Source organism: Dermacentor albipictus, chromosome 3 (genome assembly GCF_038994185.2).
Source record: "Dermacentor albipictus isolate Rhodes 1998 colony chromosome 3, USDA_Dalb.pri_finalv2, whole genome shotgun sequence".
Classification (NCBI taxonomy): domain Eukaryota; kingdom Metazoa; phylum Arthropoda; class Arachnida; order Ixodida; family Ixodidae; genus Dermacentor; species Dermacentor albipictus.
This window is the reverse complement of record NC_091823.1, coordinates 102658603-102682399: the sequence shown is the minus strand read 5'-3', so window position 1 is coordinate 102682399 and position 23797 is coordinate 102658603. Positions and strand designations below refer to the sequence as shown.

General features: G+C 48.4%; 1 protein-coding gene across 2 annotated transcripts; it reads right to left on the bottom strand.

Annotated features, from left to right (window-relative positions):
- Positions 1 to 14907: 14907 nt before the first annotated feature.
- On the bottom strand, positions 14908 to 21239 carry LOC135913950 (uncharacterized). 2 transcript variants are annotated; one of them, XM_065446666.1, is made up of 4 exons: positions 20968 to 21239; positions 19606 to 20094; positions 18056 to 18109; positions 14908 to 16477 (listed from the first exon to the last, which is right to left on the bottom strand). In XM_065446666.1, the coding sequence occupies exons 2-4, from the start codon at positions 20003 to 20005 to the stop codon at positions 16032 to 16034; spliced, it is 900 nt and encodes a 299-aa protein (XP_065302738.1). In that variant the 5' UTR covers positions 20006 to 20094; positions 20968 to 21239; the 3' UTR covers positions 14908 to 16031. The 2 variants fall into 2 exon arrangements, with proteins under 2 accessions (XP_065302738.1, XP_065302729.1); XM_065446657.2 differs by lacking the exon at positions 20968 to 21239 and adding an exon at positions 20199 to 20458.
- Positions 21240 to 23797: the final 2558 nt, after the last annotated feature.

The window sequence follows — 23797 nt, the reverse complement described above, 5'->3', positions numbered from 1 at the left end:
GGCTGCATGCAGTACCCATGCTACATGCGAAATACTTCATCCCAACTGCAGAAGCCAAGTATTTGGCGCTAGAGCACTTGAGCGCAGCGTATCAAGAACACGTGCAGGTCTGTACGGACGGGTCTGCAAACGTATAGCGGTGAACAGGTGTGCAGCTGCGTTATGCATATATCAGTTTTCTTGATTTTTCACGATCCGGCAAGCTGGTTTACAAAATTGCTTCACAAAAAAATGTGCTCCAGTTACCATCGCACTACTTGAACTGAAGACTTAAGCCGCACAAAGGTAGCGGTATTCCCTGGTTTAATGTCACTACAATGACTACATCGTGACCCACCACTACACTGTGACCTTGACGGACAGTCTTGCAAGATACTCGCCTAAAACCGCGAGAATGAGTTGTTTAGTAGGCGCAGGCTTTGCTGCGGCCATACTTGGGCCCGAAGAAGTTCGAAGCTGAGCGACAAGAGAGACAATGCTCGCACTGGCTATAGTCATCACGGATGAAAGAACTGTCCACTAATTGACTTTGAAAGCCAAATTTATTCCTACTTGTGAGGTACAGCACAACACGACATCGAAGGAGATCGTTCAAGGGCGCATTTGCACATTAGGGTTTGCCTGCGCAGAGTAATTATATGACGCTAGCAATGAAAACACCGTTAGAGACTTAAGCTGCTTCAAACGCCAATCACTGAGAACGACTCTGGATGTTACACCTTGAACTCCTATGTGGTGCCCCTTCATCCTGTTTTATTTCCGCATTCTGCCTCCTGTAATTGTGGTCGAGCTTGAAAAAAATAAGGAAAAAATTCACCGACGATTACGATACTCCCTAATGCAAAGCTTCAGCGCTGTTCTATACGTGTTTCCGTTTCATTATACATTGAGGCATCGCCACGACCATCGCACCGACTGGCTGAGCCGCGACCCACGGTGCTATAGGTATATAGACCAGCCGCACAGTTGCCGCTTCCCGGCAACTGGGCCGAAACTGGGTGCCACGACCACCGATGGGCCGAAAGTGTGCCTTTCGGCCCATCGGTGGTCGCGGCGCCTCCTTACACAGCTGCGCGTCACGTGACCCTGTGACGTCACGCCATACCGAGAGACGGGGCCCCAGCTCGCGGCATCGATGGTGGAGGCGAAGCCTTGCGCGCCGCTACTGCGGCGCGCTACCGAGAGAGGGCGCTCGCTGGTGTGACGTCACGCTAGGAGGATAAATGGGGCCACAGCTCGGCTCCTCGCAGTGGCCGGCGCGCTACCTTGCGCTATGTCGGATAATGTATAGCCGTAAGTTTAACAAAGGGCAACCATGTCAACACCATCAGCCAAACCAAGGCGCAGCCAAGGTTTCGCAATCTTCCAGGCTTAACATAGCTAAGCCTTCCGCCAATTTTTTTTTTTTTTTGCCCCGGACGGCCGGTACCGCCGCTGCTGTGGATGCGCGGACGTGGGCTCTATCTGGTGATGCTTCAAGGTGCCTTCATTCGCTCTCCCCCTGGCGCTACCTTTGCTATCACAGTATTCTGCTTTTCTAATCACCCTTTCGCCATGCTTTCCTCCTCCACTTTCCGCCTCTTGCTTTTGATGTAGCATCCTCCGTGTTCCGCCTCGCGCTATCTCTGTTATCGCCTTCTTTCATTCCCCGCTATGCTCCGCGTTCGCTCGATTACGGTGACGAGGCACGCCGACGCTAAACGCAGGAACGCGCGTCTAAGAGCTGCACTCTAAGAAACTTCAATGAAATTGGACTTGTGGAACTACGCCAGCACCGTTACACCTTCATTCTCATGGCCGAGAAGATGTTGAAAGCTGCACTGAAGAAGAGGCATCAGGCACATATCATTGGTCATCCTAGTTCCCTTAAAAACATGACCGAACGGTGTTTCCTTGCCCCTCGGCTTCTTTATTTTTCACAGCTAGCGCTCGGGAAGGAGAGAAAAAGAACAATTCGCTGAAGTGAAAAAACGAAGATGAGCCGCGAAAATATTTCTGTGGTTTCCCTGTCATTACTAAACGCGCTTTCCTAATTCTATCCGAATCTTAGCCAATAGTGCGTATAAGTGATCTTCAGATGAAAAAGAAGCAAACAAGCAAACAAATAAGCAAACTAACAAACACATCTAAAAACGAGCGAAGACGTTTGTCCTTAAGCCACCAGCTGTAAACCCCATTTTTTTCTTTTTGGGAGCACCAAAGTACAGAGCGTAATTGGGAGCAATCTATGTAGACAGACTAAGCCGTCGACTTCGCGGCAGCGTCTCAGCATTTTCGCCGGCTTATCATAGTCGAGCAGTTAGGAACACACAACACCAGAGAAAATTCACCCGCAATTTACAACCGTCTATTCGCGACAAAAAGTTCCAGTGGCGCCCTATCGTGAGTGCCGTCCCTGCCAGGAAGCCGTTTTCTCCGGCTCACTTGGATGGCACGCTCGATTGCTTGCTTCGTGCATGCTAGGAACCAACTACACACTTGCACGAGCCATGCTTCCTGAAGGAAGTTTCGGCTGCTTGCTGCTGTAACGCCTGAAGTGTAGTTCGTTTTTTCTCAAAACGGCGCGACTCAGGAAATTTTTGGGCTTAGACATTGGGCGCTTTATAGAGTTCAAATGGTCTACAGCTCTTGAGAGGTGCATGTCGATACATATACACCCACAACACGGGCAGGTGCAAATTGGTACAATATTTTGCTAAAAACGTGAAGATTCCCTTTATTACTTAGTTATGGCAGACACTGTATTTTGCAAATGTGCAGACACTGCGAACTTGAAAATGGGCTCATAAAACAGATACACGCTGTGGAGCTTTCATCCACCTTCGATTCATCATGTGTGTTGTTGCATTGAAAATGAGGGCTATATAAGAATGCGTAAAAGACAGAGTTAAACTTGCATATTCTTTTTATTACCTTGCTTTACTACTGTCGCCGTTCTCCGCAGCAGCCGCTCAGAAAAAGCGTTGTTGTTCAGGGCTCTTAGCACGACTGCGTGTCGTGTATGGTACATATTTCCCGAATACATGGACAGAAATAGCCTAGAAAAGTTTTCTGGTTAAGAGAGAGATTTGGCTCGGGGCCAACTCCCACTTTCTTACGTAACACGCCGAAATACATACATGTAAGGATATGTGTAACGTGCCGAAATGATTTTATGAGATAACTATTCGAGAGACATGAATGAAGGTTGTTACAACGCTAGCAACTCTATGAAGCAGCATTGTGATTAAGGACATCAAATTTTTACAAAAATATTGTAAATCGGGAACTGAAATAAATTGAAGTACAAAGTTTACAAATCCGTAACTCTGCACCGAAAACAGATATCGCAGTTCTTTAAATGCCATCTGTTAGAACATCTCAAGTGTACAAATATTATATAGGAATGTTCAGCTTAAGTGGAGCTGTGGCAGTGCTTACATGTGCTTCGCAATAGTCACACATGCAAATGAACGCTCTATTTAAGGGTGGTGTATATTGCATCGATTTCCTGAACTTTAGATGTATTATTAAATGAAGCTTACATAATTGTGATAAAGTTTTTGTTACTGCTCAGTTACACAGTTTTACCTTCATACTTGAGTTTACCAAAATTTGAAATGTTCGAGAGCATGTCTAAAAAAATTGGTTACACAAATTCAAAATTGACGTGTTACGGTTACCAGATTTTACCGTTTTCTTTTAACTGCGACCAACTTAAAATCGTGGAGTGGTTGCCAAAACAGAACTATTTCGTTGTTCCAAACTATTTGGATAGCAGCTTCCAAGCTAAAGATTCCCTGGGATTGAGAGCCAAGTTATTATTTATTTGAAATCCGTTGCAAGCCCGTAGTGATTTGAGTAAGGTGGCGTCAAAATCTAGTGCGTACAAAAACAAAAACACTGTCAAAACATTGTCAGTGTCAAACAGCGCCAAAACAGTGCATGCACAACCAGAATAAGCAATAAAAAGAAAACAAGTACAATTCCATGGTCAATATAATTCGAACACATAATCGCACTACAGAAGAGAAGACCAAGCGATGCGGAAATAACAAGGAGAAATATGGGATCCAGGTGAAAGTAAACGATAAAAAAAGCGCATGACGCATGGATCAGTGCGCAATCCATGACATTGTGATACAGCACGACTAAGGTAAACAATAAATAGCAACAAAGGGAAACGGCAAAATGGAATCCTATTAATATTGACATCCTATTACATCCTATTGAACTCGATAGGATGTTTCATAGCTACAGCAGCATTCATTCGACAATATACCACTCTCCTCTGGCAGAGACAGCAGCCATCGTTATGGAAATGCGCCTATTGCCCCCGAAACCCGTTCGTTCACAAGAACTTCAGATTGAAACGATGACACAATCCTTTACAGCGCCTTTTTGACAGCTAGGTTGTACCCTAGGCAACAGAGCTAAGTTTGTGCTACCTTGAAGAGGAACACTTGAGTACTTTGAAAGGGACAATTGTCATCCACACGAGTGTAGCAATTGTCATCCACACGAGTGAAGCAGGGAGCTATCCCCGGAAAGGCTTTGGTGCCGAGTTCGAATCCCAGGCCAGGACGAACGTTTCCTCAATTGAGAAGCTTTCTTTCTGAGAAACCCGTATGGGTTTCCTTTATAGTTTTACGCTACACTCGGATGGACGACAATTTTCCCTTTCATGATACCTCCTCCACCTCGCCGCCTTCCGCAGGGCTGATTTTCTATAAAGTTCCTTGTGCAGCACGATGTTTCGAACCTTCTTGATTTAGGCAGAAACCAAACTATTCTCTTCGTTAGTCCGCAAATCACTGCCGCATTAAGAAGACAATAGAAGTTTTCTATGAATGGGTTTAATTTTGACCACTTCGGTAAATTAATATTTCTTCCGTGTGTTCCGCACGACTAATTAGGCAGCGACTTTGGTGGCTACAGTCCTACAGTCTTCGTGGCCTATCTAGCCCAATATGTTGGGCCCTCCAGCTCTGTCAGCTCTCCGAAACGAACGTGTCATGACTTCTCCTGAAGCAAAATAAACACGTAAGTCATTGACCCGAATGGAACACGTAACATTACAAGGGAATAAGTACTGGCCACTGACTTTCCGTGTGCCAACGAATTCTTTTGGTAAGCAGTTTACTGAGCATACGGTGCGGATGCTGTCTCGATTTCGGTATTAGTTCAGTCATGGTGCTACTACCGTATGTTTCTGTCGACAAATGGAAAAATTGGTTGCTTTACCATACAACTAGTCGGAATAAAGCAAAGACTTAGCGGGTTATAGTGAAGGCACATGCTATACAAGTTACACGTAGCAATTATTTGTTAGATATACTGATGCGAATATTCCTCTGGCTTCTAATTCGGTTGTTTGAATCAATTATATTTTTATGTTTTGGTTAACCACCTGAAATGGCGCACTAGGCTTTGGAATCGAGTATGAAAAGTTCAAAACGCGCTAGACCTAACTCGGACACTCCACCCTGTAAGCACCCCAGTTAAAAATTGCATGTAAATTTACATCTGGAAATAGGTTTTCTAGCCAGTTCTTTTGTGTGATATTGTCTGGGTTAATTCACAGGTGACTTCTAAAACAGGCCGTTAAAGTCCGAGTTGTCGAAGAGGCAGCGTAGCACCGACAATAAGACCAAGGCGCGAGCCCGTGAGCTGGCACGTCCTCGTCTTCTGGGAGCAAGTGGCCCAAGCGCGTGGCATTACCCCTCCTCCCAGAAGAGCAGCGACTCGATGCTAAACAAAACGTTGACGGGCAGGAAGACTTGTCCCAGGACAAACGCGATGGTCAAAAAACCATGACTATTATGGTGTGCTATGTGATTTTAACCGCACGACGTGTACAATCTAGGGGCGTGGTTGTCGGCACTGGGTGCGATATTGAAGAACTTTATAGTCGAGGTCACTCACTCGCCGAAGCACTTTGTAAGGGCTGAAGTATAGACTAAGAAGTTTTTCAGAAAGGCCTTTATGGCGGACGGGTTGGAAACTAACACTTGGTCACCCGGTTGGTAGTCAACTTGTCGGTGGCGGAGGTTGTAGCATCGCGCGTCAGTACACTTTTGTTCCCTGATGTTTATGCGGGCCAGTTGGCGTGCTTCCTAGGAACGCTGCACAAAAGCCTCAGCGTCTTCATCAAGACTGTCAGAATCGTTACATGGTAACATGGCTTATAACATCGTCTGAACATCACGACTGTACACAAGAGAAAATTGCGTGAAGCGTGGGGTCTCTTGCGTAGCGGCATTGTACGCAAACGTGACGTACAGTATTATTTCGTCCCACTTCTTATGCTGCACGTCTATGTACGCGAATAGCATGTTGGTCATCGTTCTTTCGTTCAAACCACTTGCTTGCGGGTGATAGGCAGTCGTCTTTCGGCGCGTCGCGAAACTCAGTTGAAAAACTTCTCCAAGCAGCCTTGTCGTTAACGCCGCCCCTCGATCTGTTATAACACAGGTTGGGGCGCCATGGCGTACGATGCTCCGTGCGAAAAACTGTGCAACCTCAGAAGCTGTGCCTCTAGGAAGAGCCTCTGTTTCAGGATAGCGGGTTAAGTAGTCCGTAGCGATGGTGATCCACTTGTTTCTGGAAGTAGACAACGGAAGCAGGCCCAGCAAGTCCATGCTGACTTGATCGAAGGGCCCTCGAGGTGGCACGTGCGATAGGATTCAGCAGTCCCGCAGGTTTCACATTGGATGACTTTCGGCACTGGCATTCATGGCAGGCTTGGACGTATCTTTTAACAAAACTGGTGAGTTTCGGCCAGTAGTACGATTTCCGTACCCTAGCAAGGGTTCGAGTGAAATCCAAGTAGCCAGACGCAGGCATGTCGTGGCATGCGAACAGGATTTTGTCGCCAAGTTTCGCTGGTACGACCAAAAGATAGGTTTTGTTGCTGACAACAGAATTCTTCTTGCCTAAGATGGCATGTCGCAAACAAAATGGTGACAATCCGCAATTTGTGGGTCAGGCGTACGTTGCGGCCTTCTAGATGTTCAATGGTAGGTCGCAATTCACAGTCTGCTCACATATGGCGCCGGGGAAAGCGCTGTGTTCTTCGGTGTGTTGATCGGCAGGTTCAACATGCGTGCTCGACAATGTGTCGGCATGGTCGTGTGTGCGGCCTCACTTGAACTCGATGGTCATGTTGTGCCAGTTGTCCAGAGGGATGTGTTAGGTTTGCCAGCCAGCATAAGGAGTGATGATCCATCCCGACCCGGAATGGCCAGCCATAGAGATGACGTCGGAACAATGCAAGCGCCCATACGACGGCAAGACACACTTTCTCCGTGGTAGTGTAATTGGACTCAGGGTGTGATAGGGTGCGACTGGCGTTAGCTATGATCCTTCCGCCGTTCTCCTGCCGCTGTACGAGCACCGCGCCCAGACCGACGTTACTGGCGTCGGTAGGAATTTCTGTTTCGGCTTCCTCGTTGAAATGCCAAAGAACAGGGGGCGATGCCAGGCAGTGTCGAAGCTGAGTCAAAGCCGCTGTTTGTTCAGAGCTCCAGATGAGCCGCGTGTTGTCTCTAGTGAGTAATTGGTTCAGAAATTTCAGAAAAGTTCCGTATGAAGCGCTGGTAGAATGCGCACTGTCCCAAGAAGCGTGGAACGCTTTTGTTGTCGCTAGGAGTCGGGAAAGCAGCTACAGCGGGAGTTCTCTCGGGATCGGGTCGGATGCCTTCAACGCTCACATGTCCAACGAACTTCAGCTCTTCATAACCAAAGTGACATTTCTGAGGCTTTAACGCGAGGTTGGCCGATCGGATCGCCTCGAGCACTTGCCGCAGTCACTTAATATTTCTGGCGAAGCTGCCTGAAGATACGACCACATCCTCCAGGTAGACAACACAGGTTCGCCAATTTAAGTCGGCTAGCACAGTGTCCATCATCCGTTGGAAAGTTGCCGAAGCAGAGCACAACCCAAACGGAAGTACTCGGAACTTATAAAGTTCATCCGTAGTGACAAAAACGGTTTTCTCTCGGTCACGCTCGTCTACCGTAATTTGCCAGTACCCAATTTTTGAATCAAGAGAGAAATACTTGGCTCGCTGTAGCCGGTCCAGGGAGTTATCTATGCGCGGCAACGTATAGATGTCTTTCCTTGTGACATTGTTCAGTTTTCTATAATCAACAGAGAAGCGGACAGTACTGTCCTTCTTTACCAGGACAACCAGTAAAGACCGTGGAGTGTTTGAAGGTTGGATAACGCCATCGTCAATCACCTTCTTGACTTGTTATTGAATTGCTTCGCGTTTCTTTTGCGAAACATGGTACGACTGCTGGTGAATAGGGCGTTCATCGTGGTAATTTATCATGTGCTGCGTGATTTCCGTCTGACCGAATGACTTTAGACAATCGAGCGAAGCAGTCCTTGAACTCACAAAACAGTCCTCGCAGTGCCTCTTTATTGTCCTCCGGCAATTCGTTGTTAATGTCGATATCTGTGACGCACTCTTCATCGCTGCCGCATTCCCCACTAGCGAAGCACTAAATGACGTCCTCCAAGGCTTCAGCGTTAGCGACGGTAGTGTCACGGAAGAGGTGTCGGTGCTCATTTGTGAAATTAGTGACCAAGACTTCAGCTTGGTCATCCCTAATGTCAATGATACCTTGAGTCACGCTAATTCCGAGGGTAAGTAGAATGGAGACGTTGCACTCTGCAAGTAATTCGCCTTCGCATGCGCCCTCGGACGTTAATGAAATAATTATACTAGCAGGAGGTGGTAACGTGACGCTGTCGTCAGAAATTCGAAGAGTGGCTGTGTGGCGGCAGGCGTCTCGTGTCGTGTCTTTCTTTTTAGAGAAAGAAATAAAGCGTCAGCGGTGGTCGATGATGGCGTCATGCTCTCGAAGAAAATCCTTTCCAACTATCAATTCACGGGTTCATTCTCGGAGAACAACAGAACTGATCGGAAACAAAGAATTTTGAATTTGCACCCGGAAAGTGTACACACCAAGCGGTTTAATGACAAGTCTGTCAATTGTCCATACGTGCGTCCCTGTCCAAGGCGTAATAACGTTCTTTAAACTGCTTTCCAGCTTTCCGCTGGTAATCGAATATTAGCGCCAGTGTCTATTAAAGAAGTAACATTTCAACAGTAGATCAGCGCAGGTAAGTTCACTGAAAAGTGGTCTCCAGCCTGAGACACCGGTGTCGTCAAGTCCCCGTTGGTCTGAGGTAGCGTGGATTGGAGGTCTTCCGCACGTCGAGTATCAGCGGCGTCGCCTCGAAAGGTCGCTGGGGTTAGTCTTCCAGGCTAGGGCTCGGAGATCGTCCTTGCGACATCCGACTAGTACGCCCCGAATGGGATCGTCGTGGTGATGGCGATCAAGACTGGCGCCTTGATGACGATGCGCACGCTGTCGGTCGATAAAATCTTCAATCTCGGGTGGCCTTTGTCCGAAATGGGGTCGGCATGGATTAATAGGAAACCCCTGTAGTCCAAGGCGGTGGTGCTGGCGTTTCGGTAAACATGACTCACCTCACCACATTGGTAATAGAGCGGTCGTCTGTCAGCATGTGCCGAATGTCCGATTTACGCACTGCTGGTCGAGCCTTTCTAAAATAATGAAGCGCCTACGCTGACTGAAGCATGACGTACGGGGTGACGGCAGCTAGCAGTCCTGGTGCAGGGATAGGGTGCCCGAATGTGTCGGCCTAAGTCGCACGCTGGTATGCGCTCACAGTAGGAGGTGTCGCTGGCTACGGGGAAAGTGCCTTTTAAAACGTCAGCGTAAGTTGTCCGTCGAGGTTCGCTTGAAGTTGCGATCGCGTGAAGTGTTGGAGCGGCCGGAAGTACTGCTTCGTAGGGTGGTGCGCAGAGTGCATGGTGCCCTTCGTCACGCACGACTCTAAGAGGTTGGCTGTAGGCTGCTGCACCTCATGCAGCTACCGCAGCTGGTTGCGCTCTACTGATCTAATGATCTCACGAAGCGATTCGACATCAGTCGTGAGAGCTCCTATTAGCGGCGAGAATTAGGAGTGGCGCCCTCTCGCGAGTGACGTCACGGCCAGGACGCCGCTCGCTCCGGCTCGCTCGGCTGCCGCGCGCGCTCGTTCCCTTCGTGTATCTTGGGGTATGGGTGGCTCGAGCCGTACGAATTGAACGATACGTCGGCTTCTTTAGGCTGCTATGGCTTAACCACAGTTTCTTCAAAAGCGCGTGAGTCGAGAAACTTTGCGGCTTGGATATCACAAGCTATGTAGCGTTAAAGGGGTCTACTGGTTTTGCAATGCACATATGCGCCATGTCTATCCGTAAATTTTACGTAAAAAGAATGTCTGCAAATTCAACATGCGAAGTTGTGTATGATGCCTCACTAAACATTGAACATTCCCTTAGTATTCAGCTTTGAGAGACATTGCATTTTACATGGAAGAAAAATCTTGGTAATTGGTGTCAGCATGTTATCCGATGTTAGAAAGACAATGCCCAGCGAAGCTGTCATCATGATTCTTATTACTCTGGCGCGTTGTTCTATTCAAATATGGCCATTCATTAATGAACAAAAAAAAGGCGCGCATTTCTTATGAAAAAGTTTGCTGCTACTGTCATCCTCCTCTCAAACAGGCCTCCAAAAAACGAATTGCTCATGGCTGCTAACACGACGGCGCGTCATGTAGAGTATTTACATAGTTAATTCGCAAACACCATAGTAGCAATTACCCGAGAGGAAAGTTTCGTTGTTAAGATCGAGAGTGAATCAATTGAAGGTGATGACATGTTCCATAGTGGCCCTCAGTAGCCTTTATCGACAATATGGCACACCCCTGATCACGTAACGGTAGCAATCGACTGTCGGTATGGTGAGGCACGCTATGTTGGCGAAACCCATCAGTTCACTACAACTTCGAATTGAAGCCATAAAGGATTCTTTTTACAGCGCCAACTGGAATGGCTAAAGTATTCTGGAGCTACTACAGCGCAGCTTAGATTGCCTAGAAAAGGCAAATTCAAGCACCTTCTGTCTCACCTTGTCTCGATCCAGCGTTCTTTAATTATACAAACGGATAATTATTCACTTCGTCGGTACATAAAACCTTACATACCTTGCCAAACTACCGGCTAAATAAAGTTTACTCCAATCCAATCGCAAGCATTCATAAAGAAAGCACCACAAGCCTTGCATATACTTTCATTTGATTTCTGACCCTCCACCGGGTAATTTCGATATCTTCAATATGTCCCATACTACTAATGATTGACGCTTCGACTTCTTTCTGGCTGCAGCCATGCGGTACAGCAGGCATACTTCACTAAAAAAATTGGGCCGAGCAGCCTGTGTCTGTTCGTCAAACAGATTCGTCATATATATTCCTCAAGCAACAAACACCAGTATACTTGTCAAGTGAGTTGAACGTGTATCACGGAAAAGGAAATATATATTGGTACATTCCTATTTGTATTCTGTAAATAGCTGTAAGCCTTCATTAACTTTACTTCAAATTTCCGCCGCTTAATATAAACACGGGAAGAACCGCCTAATGTCGACAATCAGTTAAAGTAGCAAGTGGTGCTTGTAGAATCTAAACTCCAGTATTAGTTAAGTCCCCGTGTTACTGCCGTGCGTTTCTGTGAAGAAATGCAAAAATTCGCTATTATACCATGAACTACTCGTCGTGAGCAAACCTGTTTTAGCGGATTAAAATCGACGTAACTGTTGTAGAAGTCATACATAGCCAGCGTTTTTGACATACTTGTTGCACCGTGGCAGGGATGGTATCATAACTGGATTCCTGTATGCTATGTTATTGCGATTCTCCATCCGCGTATGAAAACCCGCAATGGGCTATTTTGCGCTTTTTCGGCTGGCACTGCAGCGTTGCCTTTAAAAGCTGCATTGTTGTATAAGAAATTAGCTCTTTGAATAAATGTTCACAAAGGAAGACGGCGTAAAAATATATTTGAGACGACCGCCATAAGTATACAAGCAGAGAGAACGAGGGCGAACAAACCAAAACACGGCAGAAAGCGCCAGCACAACGCCCGAACTGTAGCAGACGACAGGCGCGAGTCCTTGCCCTGACGTCACGCGAGCGGCGCTCGCAGCGCCCCTGTAGTTCGTTCTCAGGGCTAATAGGCCACTGGTAGCAGAGGAGAGATTCACTTGCCGATTGTACTGGTACGAGCGCTGGTACAGGGCATTCTCCATGGCGACGGCTTCAGTGAGAAACTCCACAATCGTCTTTGGTGGACTACGAACGAGTCCACCAAAAAGCTGCTCTTTCACGACTCGTATCAGGTGACGCAGCTTCTTGTCTTCAGACTTCGGTAGGGTAAGCGCGCCTGAAGAGACGCACCATGTCTTCTACGTACACAGCCGCATTCTCAATAGGTTTATGAACGTGAGACTGGAAGGTCCATTCTGCTCGTTCCCAGCGATAGGAGCTGGGGTAGCTGTCCAAGAAGCTGCGAGAAAACTCACGCCATGATGTCAGAACGTCTTCGCAGTTCTGGAACCGCGTGTGAGCACCACCCAAAATGCTGAAGTAGACAATTCGGACCATCGCTTCGTCGTCCCATTCACTGAACTACGCTACATGCTCGAAGCCCGCCAGCCAGCCTTTCACGTCTTCAAGAAGGCCGCCATGGGAGGGATCGGCACGCGCGGCTTTTGCAGCGTGCAATGAGGAGATATCGGAGCAGCTGTTGCAGGGTTAGTAGTGGTAGTATCGGATGTAGCATCCGTACCTCCCGACGCTGTCGTTGTCCTTGCAGGTGCTCAAACTCAGGGGCCAATCCCTGGAATCTCCGGCTGGCGTGATATACTGGTGCGAGCTCCGGTACCGGTCTAGCGTTCCTGCTGCTGGGAGGGGTCGGTTGCAAGGGTTGAGAAAATACCCAGCACCTCCATCAGGAAAATGTCCCGTTTAATTGACAGACGACTTCTTAAAGAGGCCGTTAGTGTCCGAGACGTTGAAGGGGCAGCGCAGCACCGACAAAAAAAAAAAAAGAACGAGGCGTGAGCTCGTGAGCCAGCCCGTCCTCGTTTTCTTCTGGAAGCAAGTGGCCCATGCGCGTGGCGCAGGCCAAGGCAATATCAGCACCTCCAGCTGAACAATTTCTACAGCCACCAGGAAATAGTTGGAATTGGCTGTTTACAGCTGAAAGGAGTATCCACCTAAGCCAGTTTTCAGTTGAAATTACACCTGCAACTAGAAACCCGTGGAGATGGCATTTTCCAGCGTTAAGCGGTGTTCACCTGCTTAAGTGGCTGGGACATTAGTGGGAGCTTTTCCCGTGCAGTTAAAGAAACTTTTGATATCCTGATGAAAGATGCCCAAATGTACATGCGAGCTGGTGTTGTGATTGGCAAAGTATGCAGCAACAGAAATTACATATTCTAATTAGTGGTCAGAAATTCTTGCTCCATTGATTTTGCGCGATAATTCTTCACAATCCTGGAAATATTCGTGACGATTTAAACTAGAAATACACTTGCAAAAAGTCAACTCGTCTCTGCAAAAAGAAAGGAAAATGCCACATTAATTCTTGTTCCTGTTAAGGTTTTTTTTTGAGCGCTTGCCTGAACAAATCACGACAGTGTGACAGACGTAACGTTACATTGCGAAATTGCTGAATCATGTGGATGACCCTCTTTCGCTAACGGACAGCCCAATGCATCAGCACGTATTCGCTTCTAGACTGTAAAAGTACACCAAGGTGGCGCTGGCCCAAACACGACGTTCCCAAGCGCTAATTAGAAAACATCGACGGCGTGGCTAGATGGGTTTGCTTTCAGAAAGAAACAAACAAATTAGCAAGCCAATCAGTCTTGTTACAAAGCCGACGTTTTCTAAATAGGATCTTACTAGGATTGTTCACGAAAACTTTATGCGCATAAAGGCAGTGTTTGCACCACGGCTGTTACTTCTATACAAAGAAATATCATTCATATGTGCCACAACTAGCCGAAATAAACGCCGGCAAAATAAACGCCAGCGAATGTCAATGTATAGTGGCCGCTATTTTCACATAATGTTCCTCGTCAGTTCAGCTGGCTCGGCACTGGTCAGTCACGTAGATTTTCGCATAATATTATGCACTTTCAGTAGCCCTAAATATGAGCTAAGATTACGCTATTGCCCGTCTCTCTCTCTCTCTCTCTCACACACACACACAAACACACACACACGCACACGCACACACAAAAGAAAGGCTGTGATTTTTATTGACTGCAAACAGCGGGCGTTAAGACACTGTAGGAATGATGAAAATTACGAAGCAGTGACGCAGTTTCCAACAGCGCACGTGACACGTGTGTCATGGCAGCTACGCTACTCGGCTAGGCGGTGCGTGCTTGTTAGTGATTTACGGGCAAATAGAGTTCATCCAGTAGTATTTTGTAACAGCTTCATCTGTGCCAGGCGTCACAATTTCAGGGCTGCAGTAGATGAAAGACACGATGTACTGGCTCCGATATCAGGTGAGCGCCACTCGCAGCGCCCCTGTAGGTCGCGCTCCGGACTAATAAGGAGGTTATACAAAACTCACGATCACCTTTTTAGAACCCCATTGCCCAGTGAAAAGCTAAGATTACCTCCCGTTTACCTTTCACGGCGCTGGGTGCGCTTTGAATAGTACTCGAAATATGAAGCTCCTGGTGCCTCGCACGGGGTCAGTGCAACGCGTGCTGAGACAGAATCAGCTAATGAATACGGAAGGCTAGGAAGGAGTTGTAGAAAATCAGGAGTTCGTTACAGATGCGTCGTGCAGCTCCGAATTAGTGACACAGCGCATGCGCAAGGCTAAGGCAGGGACAGTCGCTCATGAAGAGTTAATAAAGAAGGTGCAAGAAAACACAAGAATAGAAACACAGAACAGAATGCTCTGTACTGAGAAACGGAGTATCCGCGAACGAGATGCCTGGGAGAGACGCGTTAGGAAGCAGTTGCAAAATCTCGACTTCGTTCAAACCTTTTTTATTGAGAAATACTTAAGCATTCTATGAAGTACATACAAGGTTTTTTTTTTTTTCATATGGACATTCTGCATGGTTGATGAACAGAGGGTAGCGCAGACACGTCTAGTAACCGCAGTGATTTACCGTTTTTCGAGTTAGCATACAGCCGAATATGGGCAGTCTTCGTTGCACGCATCTTGAACGGCATTCGGTCAGCAAGACATGGTTGGGAGTTAGTACCACGGCAGTTAAAATCTAACAGCATCCTGCGCATTAACGAGCAGAAAAAAATATCTTTGGCATACAAAAATACTCGTACACTCCAAATCCTTTACAGTATTTGACATAGGAAGTTGTGGCTGAGGTGTAATTACTGCTGCCAGGCAACAATAGGAAAAATCAAGCATCTAAAACAAGACACACACACATACACACAAAGCAGAGCACAATGTTCAGCACGCGTCAAAGGAAATGTGTGGAACGCGTACTCGGCCAGTGAGCATTTGCTCCAAAGGAAATCTACGCACTGCATTTCCTGCATTGTGTATTGACTTATGTTGGTCCCATGGACATCACAGCTGCAAGACTTGAGACTAGCATTGTGCGCTCTTAGCCTCCGACTAGCATGCTCATTCAGCATGTACTGCCTCTTGTTATTTAAAGATTTCGGTGTAAGGGCAATTTACTTCACTGTTCCAAACTTTTTACATTTGTACTGGCACGTTGGGCACTTCGTCCTTCTTTGGTAATAAACTGTTGAACACTCTTCGCGTTCAGCTACCGCCAGCCATAACACTCGTACCAACTAGCCGCTGTGTTCAGGCACTTGAACTTCTTAAAAAAAAAACACGAAAGAAACCCAGGTTTTACGCCAGTTCTGCGTCACTTGAAGTTCGCCACAAAGTCACTATACTACATTTACCAGTTAGCGAAACTGTTGCTTGTTTAGTAATTACTTTTGAAGGACTTAGCCAAGTACACAAAATTATCTCGCTCGATGGTGAAAGATGACAGGACCAAACACCATATGGGTCTCATAACTGTAAACATATTGTCAGTTTCTTTTTCTTATTTTAAAACTTCAGGCTTCGCTAACGCTAGCTGGGAGACGCTAATAAATTTCCATCTTAGTCGCTTGGCTCGTGCTTGATGTAGTTCCGTGGAGAAGGCGTGTCGGCATCCCGGGACTCGACCAGGTCGTCGTGCTCCAGCAGGCCGGCCGCGTAGCTGGGGCTGCAGGCGCCATCGGCCCTCTCTCCCGGTGGCATGTAGAGGCAAGCTCGCGCCAGGGCTCCTGCCACGGTCTGCATGGCACTGGACAAGGTGCCCATGTGCTGCAGCATCTGGCGTTGGTAGCAGACAGTGGACTTCTGCGATCGCCGCTGTACCTCGACCAGTGCTGAGAGCAATTGCACCGTCCGGCGCTGTAGCAGTAGGGACTCGGCTTCGTGACTGGGACCAGTACCATTTGTGGTGCAGTTGGCCGGGCCGTTGGAGGTGCCGTTGGCAGTGCCGTTGGTGGTACCGCCGCTTCCATCGATGACCAAGTTACCGTTCCTGCTGTCCTGGTAGTCTGCAGGTTTATTTGGGTTGGGAAATAAGCTTTTGTCAACGCAAGGCTACACTTTTGAACGGCGCACGGCAGAATTAAAGGAACCCTTTTGGCAATCACCAAGCGAATGTACGCATGTATTGCTTCTCGCTTGGGAACCATCTTTGCAATAGTTTGGCGAAGGAGAAAGACGCAACCTGACGAAACACTGAAGAACTAAACACAAAAGGAAATATGCGATACCTGCACTTCTAAAAGTAAAAAGACAGAGTGGTCTGTACGGCCTACAATCGGGCGCTTGTTCACGTCATGTCCCTGTCGTGTTCTCGCACTCAGTATAAAAATTATGCTGGAATGCCTCCAAGCTTTGCTGAAAAGATAAACCTCGCTTTTGAAATATCTCGCGCGCCCAAACCATAACATGATACCACAGCTAGGTGAAGTCACAAATTTTGAGGAATTTTGTTGATTCGGGCCTTTCTTCGACATTAAAGCCGAAGAAAGTTGCTTGAGTATTTTGTTGTCGTTGTTAAGTGCCATGCTTTCTTTTCGATGAGCAAAGGTTGAGCCGCAACGCAAGCCCTCAGAAAAATCTGGCACTGAAAGTTGACGTCGACATTTACCGCTTCCTTTTACGCTTCCTACCATAGCAAACTTCTATCGGTAAGAGCGATTACGTTTTCATGCTTACATGTGCAATAGGCCACCTTGGCTCACACTAATATTTTATTCGAGCATTCTTTTCATATTTTTCTCTCATAATGCACGCATAATGTACCATAACATCTTTAGAAGGGAAGTGGTAGGAACACGTGATAAATATATTGGCGTCGCTAGACACCCTTAAGTGAGCTATGTTGCACAAGAAAATTCGCTGCATGCGCTAAGTAGGGAGTATATTGTTTAGAGTAAATCACCACGAAAACGGCGGTTGTTTGTGCCATGGCATAAAAATTTACACAAGACGCACTCATACAATTTGCACCACGTGAGAGAGAAGACGACCTCCAACTGCGCCGGCTTTGACAAATCTAATGGCTCTGTGGAGTACTCATCTTCACTTGGACAGTCCGCAATACTATCAACAGCTATAGTCCATTTTCCCGATACGCTAAGCCGCATGATGTTTCCAAAGCGAATATACTTAGTCGATGGTCATGCCGCGCCAAACCGAAGTGCTTTGACAGCCCTCACGGCTTTTCATGTAGACAGTAAGCTAATTGATATAATTTGTTGATTCTTACAAACACTACGTGCATAGAGGGCTTGGTGTTGGGTTAACTAGAATAATGTGTTAAGCGCAGAGTAGAATGTTTAGTTCACAATAGATGTCAACATCTCTTACTAAACGCGGTTCAGTATGGGTTGCTTCACGTGGTTGTAACTTTTCTTTCTTGTTTACGATTTTGTAAGTTCACGACATGTTGATGTGTTCGTGGTACGTCTGCGCGTGTCTGAGCACTTCTGGGTAGATATGTAACTACTCTTAAATAGGTAGTTAAGTTCCTTCAACTGTGTGCTGGGGCAGCCGGCTATAATGTATACCCTTCTTTCCCATTTGCTTGCGGTTAATAAACAACAAATTCCGGGTTAACATACCTGCTTCGTTCTCCGACGTGGTTTGCGAGTAGTCGTCAGCCTTCATGCTGTCAACTGCAACAAAAAGGCATCACTATTTAGCGACAAGTTCTTTTAGTGGCAGGTGGTGTGCGGGTTGTAGTGCCACACTTTCTATTGAACACAACACTAACAGCATGCGGTGACGTGTTTTATTTGTTTTATTACTGTCATTGTCATGCTGCGGCAAGATAAGTGCTAGCGCGCTGCGTTCTCATTCAACAACTCATCGGTTGGCCCTTCGTACTGTAGATAATAACATTACATGCATGCGTCAAACAATGCAATGTAAAGAATCCCGATTATTTTTTCACCAAGCAGATGCCGCGCATGCTTTATATTTCAGTCCATTCAGGAACGAGAAAATATTAGAAGTTTGAAGGGCATTTTTCTCGAAGATACATGTTCGATTCAGCAATTTCAGTAGTCCAACACCCCTATGAACAAGGTGTTTTGTTAAAAAAAGGTAAGCAGAAAAACAGTTCATTTTTAGCGGAAGTTTCACAGAGCTTATCTGGTGCTCGTTTCAAGATTCCTTACAAGCTTTGCTCACTTAGCTCAATACGTTCACCTCGATAGACATCGTTTCGCAATTTTGCGAGGCCAACAAAGCACCGGTATTTGTTTGGAAAGGATACCTGTGTTCGCTCCACGCTTCGGCGTGTACGATCTGTCCCACACCACCTGCGCATGCGTAGGCACGCGGGCGCGAGCTTTTGCGCGCCGGCAAGTGTCCGTGTATGTTGGCCTTTCAAGTCAGCGCCTGCGCTAGGCACCATAACGGACACAGTGTGTAGATCTACAAGAAATACGACACTGAGAGAAAACTCAGGCGCTTTGAGTCGCTCAACTGCCGCGAGAATGCTGGGTAGAACATGTATTCATCTAATATTCGTGCGTGTGCCTTCAAAGGTTCTTGTGGCATTATTTACTACGCTTCGTGTTTCTGAATTTCTAAATAATTACTTATTTCTAAACGCCTGCAGGCAATAAGCTTCCGCGTCCGGGCATATTGATTACGAGTTGTCGCATTTGCAGCGCAACATTTTGTTAAATGTGGCCAAAAAAAAAATACGTATTCAGAAAGCCATTTAAAGCCACATGGACGAAGTAGAAGTCCATATACTGCCTTTATCATTCGCATGCTTGCTAAACAGCCATATTTCCAGCGCCCGCAGACAGTATCGACGGCGGAAGTAGCGAAGGTGCGTCGGTGATTTCCCGCTGCCTTGCGGCAGTGGACCTCTTGATTATTCGTACCTGACAGCCCCGATAGCTTGGATTGCCCAAGATGCTGCGTACGCAATGCTCATTGGCTGAAAGTACTGCCTGGGGCAATCCGGGACTGTCAGGAACCGATAATCAAAGAAGCCCACAGTGACGGTAGAAGGGTAGCAGACCACGCTGGAGAGTGATTAGAGAGTGCCTTCGATAAGCCTGGAAACCGACTAGCAGCTTCTTACGTGTTCACAGTGCGCTGTACGTCCCATCGGATGGTCCTCACGAGCGTGCGTTTAGCGCTTCGTGCTCACCCATGTCGTCGTCGTCGCCTCCCAGCAGGTGGCGGTGGTCGCTGGGCGACGCAGCGTTGGAGTTCGCGTCGATGCCACCGTCGTGCACCCCGGCCAGGTCAGCGCGGTTGGCGGCGGCCGCCGCCGCCCTGGTGAAGGCCATGATGGCCGCGACCCTGTCGTAATACTCGCAGTGACGGGACTCGCGGAACTCGCGTCGCAGCCGCTTGAGGCGCTCGCGCACCTGCATGGCCGTGCGGCAGTAGCCCTTGGCCATGAGCACCTGCGAGATGCGCTGGTGGACCTTGTAGTTGCGCGCGGTGCCGTCCAGGTTCTGGCGGCGCGTTTCCTGCTCCCACAGGTCCAGGAGCAGCGTCGTCTCTTGGCGCGTCCAGATGCTCGCTCGGATGGAACAGTCCATGGCCGCGGTCGTGCAAGAAGAGGTTGAGGTGCTTGGCAGCAGCCCCGGCGGCGTAATTGCCTCCGACTTCGTGCCTCGTCAATTTTGCGCTGCAAGTAGGGAAAGCGGGAGCCAGGGCGGGACTTGAGATACGAGCAATCACGCGGGCGAGGACTTGCACAATGGCGAGAAACTCGCGAGTTCGTTTCATTACCAGCGTGGGCGTTCGCGCGCAAAGAAGTGACAGCTGTCATTCTCGAAAGTGATGCCGGGTAGGTTCGTTTCAGCTTCGTACGAACGCGCTATCGCTTACGTGACATCCAATTTCTTGCGCGCTACTGTCAGCCTCTGCATGGGCTACGCGCACGGCTTAAACTGCTTGCATTCGCGGAATTCAAATCAGAAACTCGATGAAAGCGGCACCGCGAGCGTACAATCTACAGAGAACTCGCTTCGTTAACGGCACACTTTCCTGTGTAGGTGTGAACTGTAGTGCGTGGTGGCGCAACTGTTTCTTGTCGCTTGCGCACGCTAAGCTCAGTCGCGAGCTATACGTATACCTCGGCTTGGTATGTCCACATCACCAGCTATTTCGAGGTAAAACCACCAGGGACGTATACCCTTTCGGAGAAACGTGTTGTAAGCGAATCGTAACAGGGTACTCGAAATTCGAGACAGTTTGTGGAAGTGGCCGTCACTCCTTGCCGCGTATTTAGCAATCCGCCGCGGCCACGTTGCTTCATTTGCAAAAGGTCACGCGTTATCACCGACGTGCGATGGCGATCACGTGGTCAACTAAGCATAACGATTACGCCACGCACTATGTCAGCCGGCAACTTGTTGCCAGCTGGCGGTTTGAGTCGGCGTACGGACATCATTTGGAAGCGAATAGAGAAATCCGCAAATAAATGTCCTTGTCGGGGTCGTTTTATTGCTACGTGTTAAGTATATTTGACAGTCGCAAGTAAAGAAAGGCGACTCACCAGAAGCGTAGAACGCGCTATCTCTTCAGAATTATATCCTCTGGATGCCGGGGTTTCCACTATTTTCCACTGAGTCGTTCGATCAGACAACGATGTTCGTGGCGCGCCCGATGGCAGGCTCCTGAAAAAAAAGGGTCCGGCGGCTGCCGGCAGCTGGCTGCTACGCGCGACGGCGGTTGCTGTCTGGGGCCGGCGGCTGGCCCCGGTTTTCAGAAAGAGCCGCGTCGCGTCCGGGCGCGCGTTCATTGGTGGACGGGCACACCACCCGAGGCTGACTAGAATGGGGGCTCCCCCCGTCCATAGCACCACCCCAACGACAGCGGGGGAGGGGGGCATATCACCCCTCTTCCTGCCTGCACGCGGGGCCCGCGGCCATGGTGGCGGGGTAAAGTGGTGGGGGGAAGCAACTCAGGGGCTGGGGATACTCCCCTTCCTCTTTTCACCCATTCTTTCGGCCCCCCTCCTTCCACCCCCCCCTACCCTGCCCCCCGCGACTTCGCCGCGCACCCCCGCTTTCACTCCCCGGCGTCGGGGAGGACGGTGAATCAAGCCCGAGTGGCGAGGCGCACACGCATTGCGCGCGTGGTGAGAATCAGCGCCCGGCGCCCAGTTGCTTCTCGTCCTATCTAGCGATACGCGCGACGGTTGTGTACACGACAGCGAAGAGCCTTGCTCGTCACGGCCGGCAGCTGCGGGCCCGCGGACGTAGTCCAGCCAGCGGCAGGGATGCCAGCCAAGAGCTGCCGAAGCACGCGTGCGGCTGTCCCCTCGGTCGGCCTTGTAGGTTTTGCGGGGTTCGCGGAGGTGGGGGGAGGCCCCGGTGCCTGCGTTAATAGTGATCGCGGCCCTCGCACCCGCGAATGACACACGCGGCGCGGTGGGCTGGCGGCCGAGGGAGATATCGGCGGTGAAGGGCAGCAGTCGGGGGGGGGGGGGGAGGTTTCTTTCCGCTTTAGTTTCTTTTTCGTGTCGCGAGCTTTCTTACAGCGCACAACGCAGCAGCTAATGGCACCGAGTTCGTGTAATCGCAGTACAAAAGGAAACGGTGGTAATTAGGTCCCCTGATCATTGGTGATGATAGGAGCATTGCCGTTCTTGTAAACGTGAACCATCCATCTCGTCTCTGAATAACAAGTCGGCCATTGATTTCCTCGACCGTGCTTACGCACGCCGCTTTGTTCACTCGATGATACGTGCCAATACTTGCGCGCACTTCGCCACGTGATTCAGTGGACGCGTTCCTCCTTAGAATCTGTTTTCGCAGTTATCCTCACCCAAAATCAGAAAGCGCGCGCATCAAGGCATCCTAATGTAGACGGTGCTAATACGCCAAGGCGAATCGCATTAGTGTGACGGGAGAGTGTATTGTTCAAGACTGGTCGTTTCGCGTGTTACATATAAATGTTGGGTTATCGTATCAAGGAGAGACAAGGAAAATGAGACGGCTACCTCCGTGTCCTTCATTCACCGACGGAATGCATATATTGCTGGAAGAAGGCTTCCATTATCTTTTGGATGTAAGAAGATGGGCCACATGACGCACATCTTCGTGTAGGGTGTGTGTGGTGCTCGAAGAAAGGTGGTATGAAGCTGTCTATGCAACATCAAAGAAAAGATGGCGCCATTCTTTTTCGCGGACATTCGTGTCACTTAGCATTCTCTGTTGCATATACAGTAATGAAATTCCGATCACCGTACTAGGCCGTGATTTCTTGTTTAAAATGGTGCCCCTGCGTTCCCTCTGGTATGGCTTACTATTGAATCTCTTCCTTCTTCTTGGAAGCCGGCTATGGCTGGCTGAGAAGCTAGGCCCTGCAGACATGCGGGAATCCAGAACTAAACCGCGCTTCTCACCAAAGGTTAGCTCCTGACTTCTGTGCCACATCCATTCAAATAATAATGGCGGATAACGCAGCTGAGTCCCAAAGCGAATAGATTGCACTCTCTCGTTTGTGGGTCGCACTCTTGTATAGACATGGTATGCACAAAATGACGTAACAAGTCGCCAGACTTCACTGGCTCTTTGATTCGCCTAACTCTCTTACCAGTGATTGAAGGGGTTGGCCAGTACATTGTGAACTGCAATCGTTGGTCCACCCTCTTGGATATATGCTTGTGCTCGCTCTCACCAACTCCGCGCGCTGCAAAAACAGGAAAGCGAACCACCGGAAGAAAGGCTTCTCCATTGTCCACTTCTAACTCCCTCCGCGCTACGTCGACTGAACGGAAGCTTCGCGGAACGACCAGGATCGCACAATGGACGAGCACTGGTCTCTACCCTTCGCTTATTTTAGCAATCGACGTTATTGCACCAAATGAATGAAAGTAAAGTTGATCAGGTTGAATAACTTGCTTCAAGATTTCCGATTTACTAGCCATTTATATTCTGCATTAACTGAAATGTACACCAGTCGCAACCACAACAGTCTGGGGAATCACCAAAATCAGCATTCATCCCTGACGATCAGTTTCTTCGGCATTGTTCCTTCCATGGCTGGCCAGGAAGCCTGCAAAGTCAGTGTCCCGGCAGTGTTGGGTGCAACAGCATACTGACAATCTCTGTGCCTTTCAAAGGGAAGGTGTTGTTGCAAACCCTCCCGGACTTTGCTGACCGTGGGTGCTGCCGGGTGCTGCTCCTGATGCTGTCTCACCGACTTGCACACCCACAGGACAGCACTCGTATAGTGAATCGCTTTTATACATGGCCCACTCTGTAGTACACCTGCAGATGGGCCGGATCTGTGCTTTACGGAATTACGCAGTGAAACAACAGAAGGGGCCTAAAAATCCCCACTGAAATAAATGTATGCCTTCAAGCTCATTAAGAATT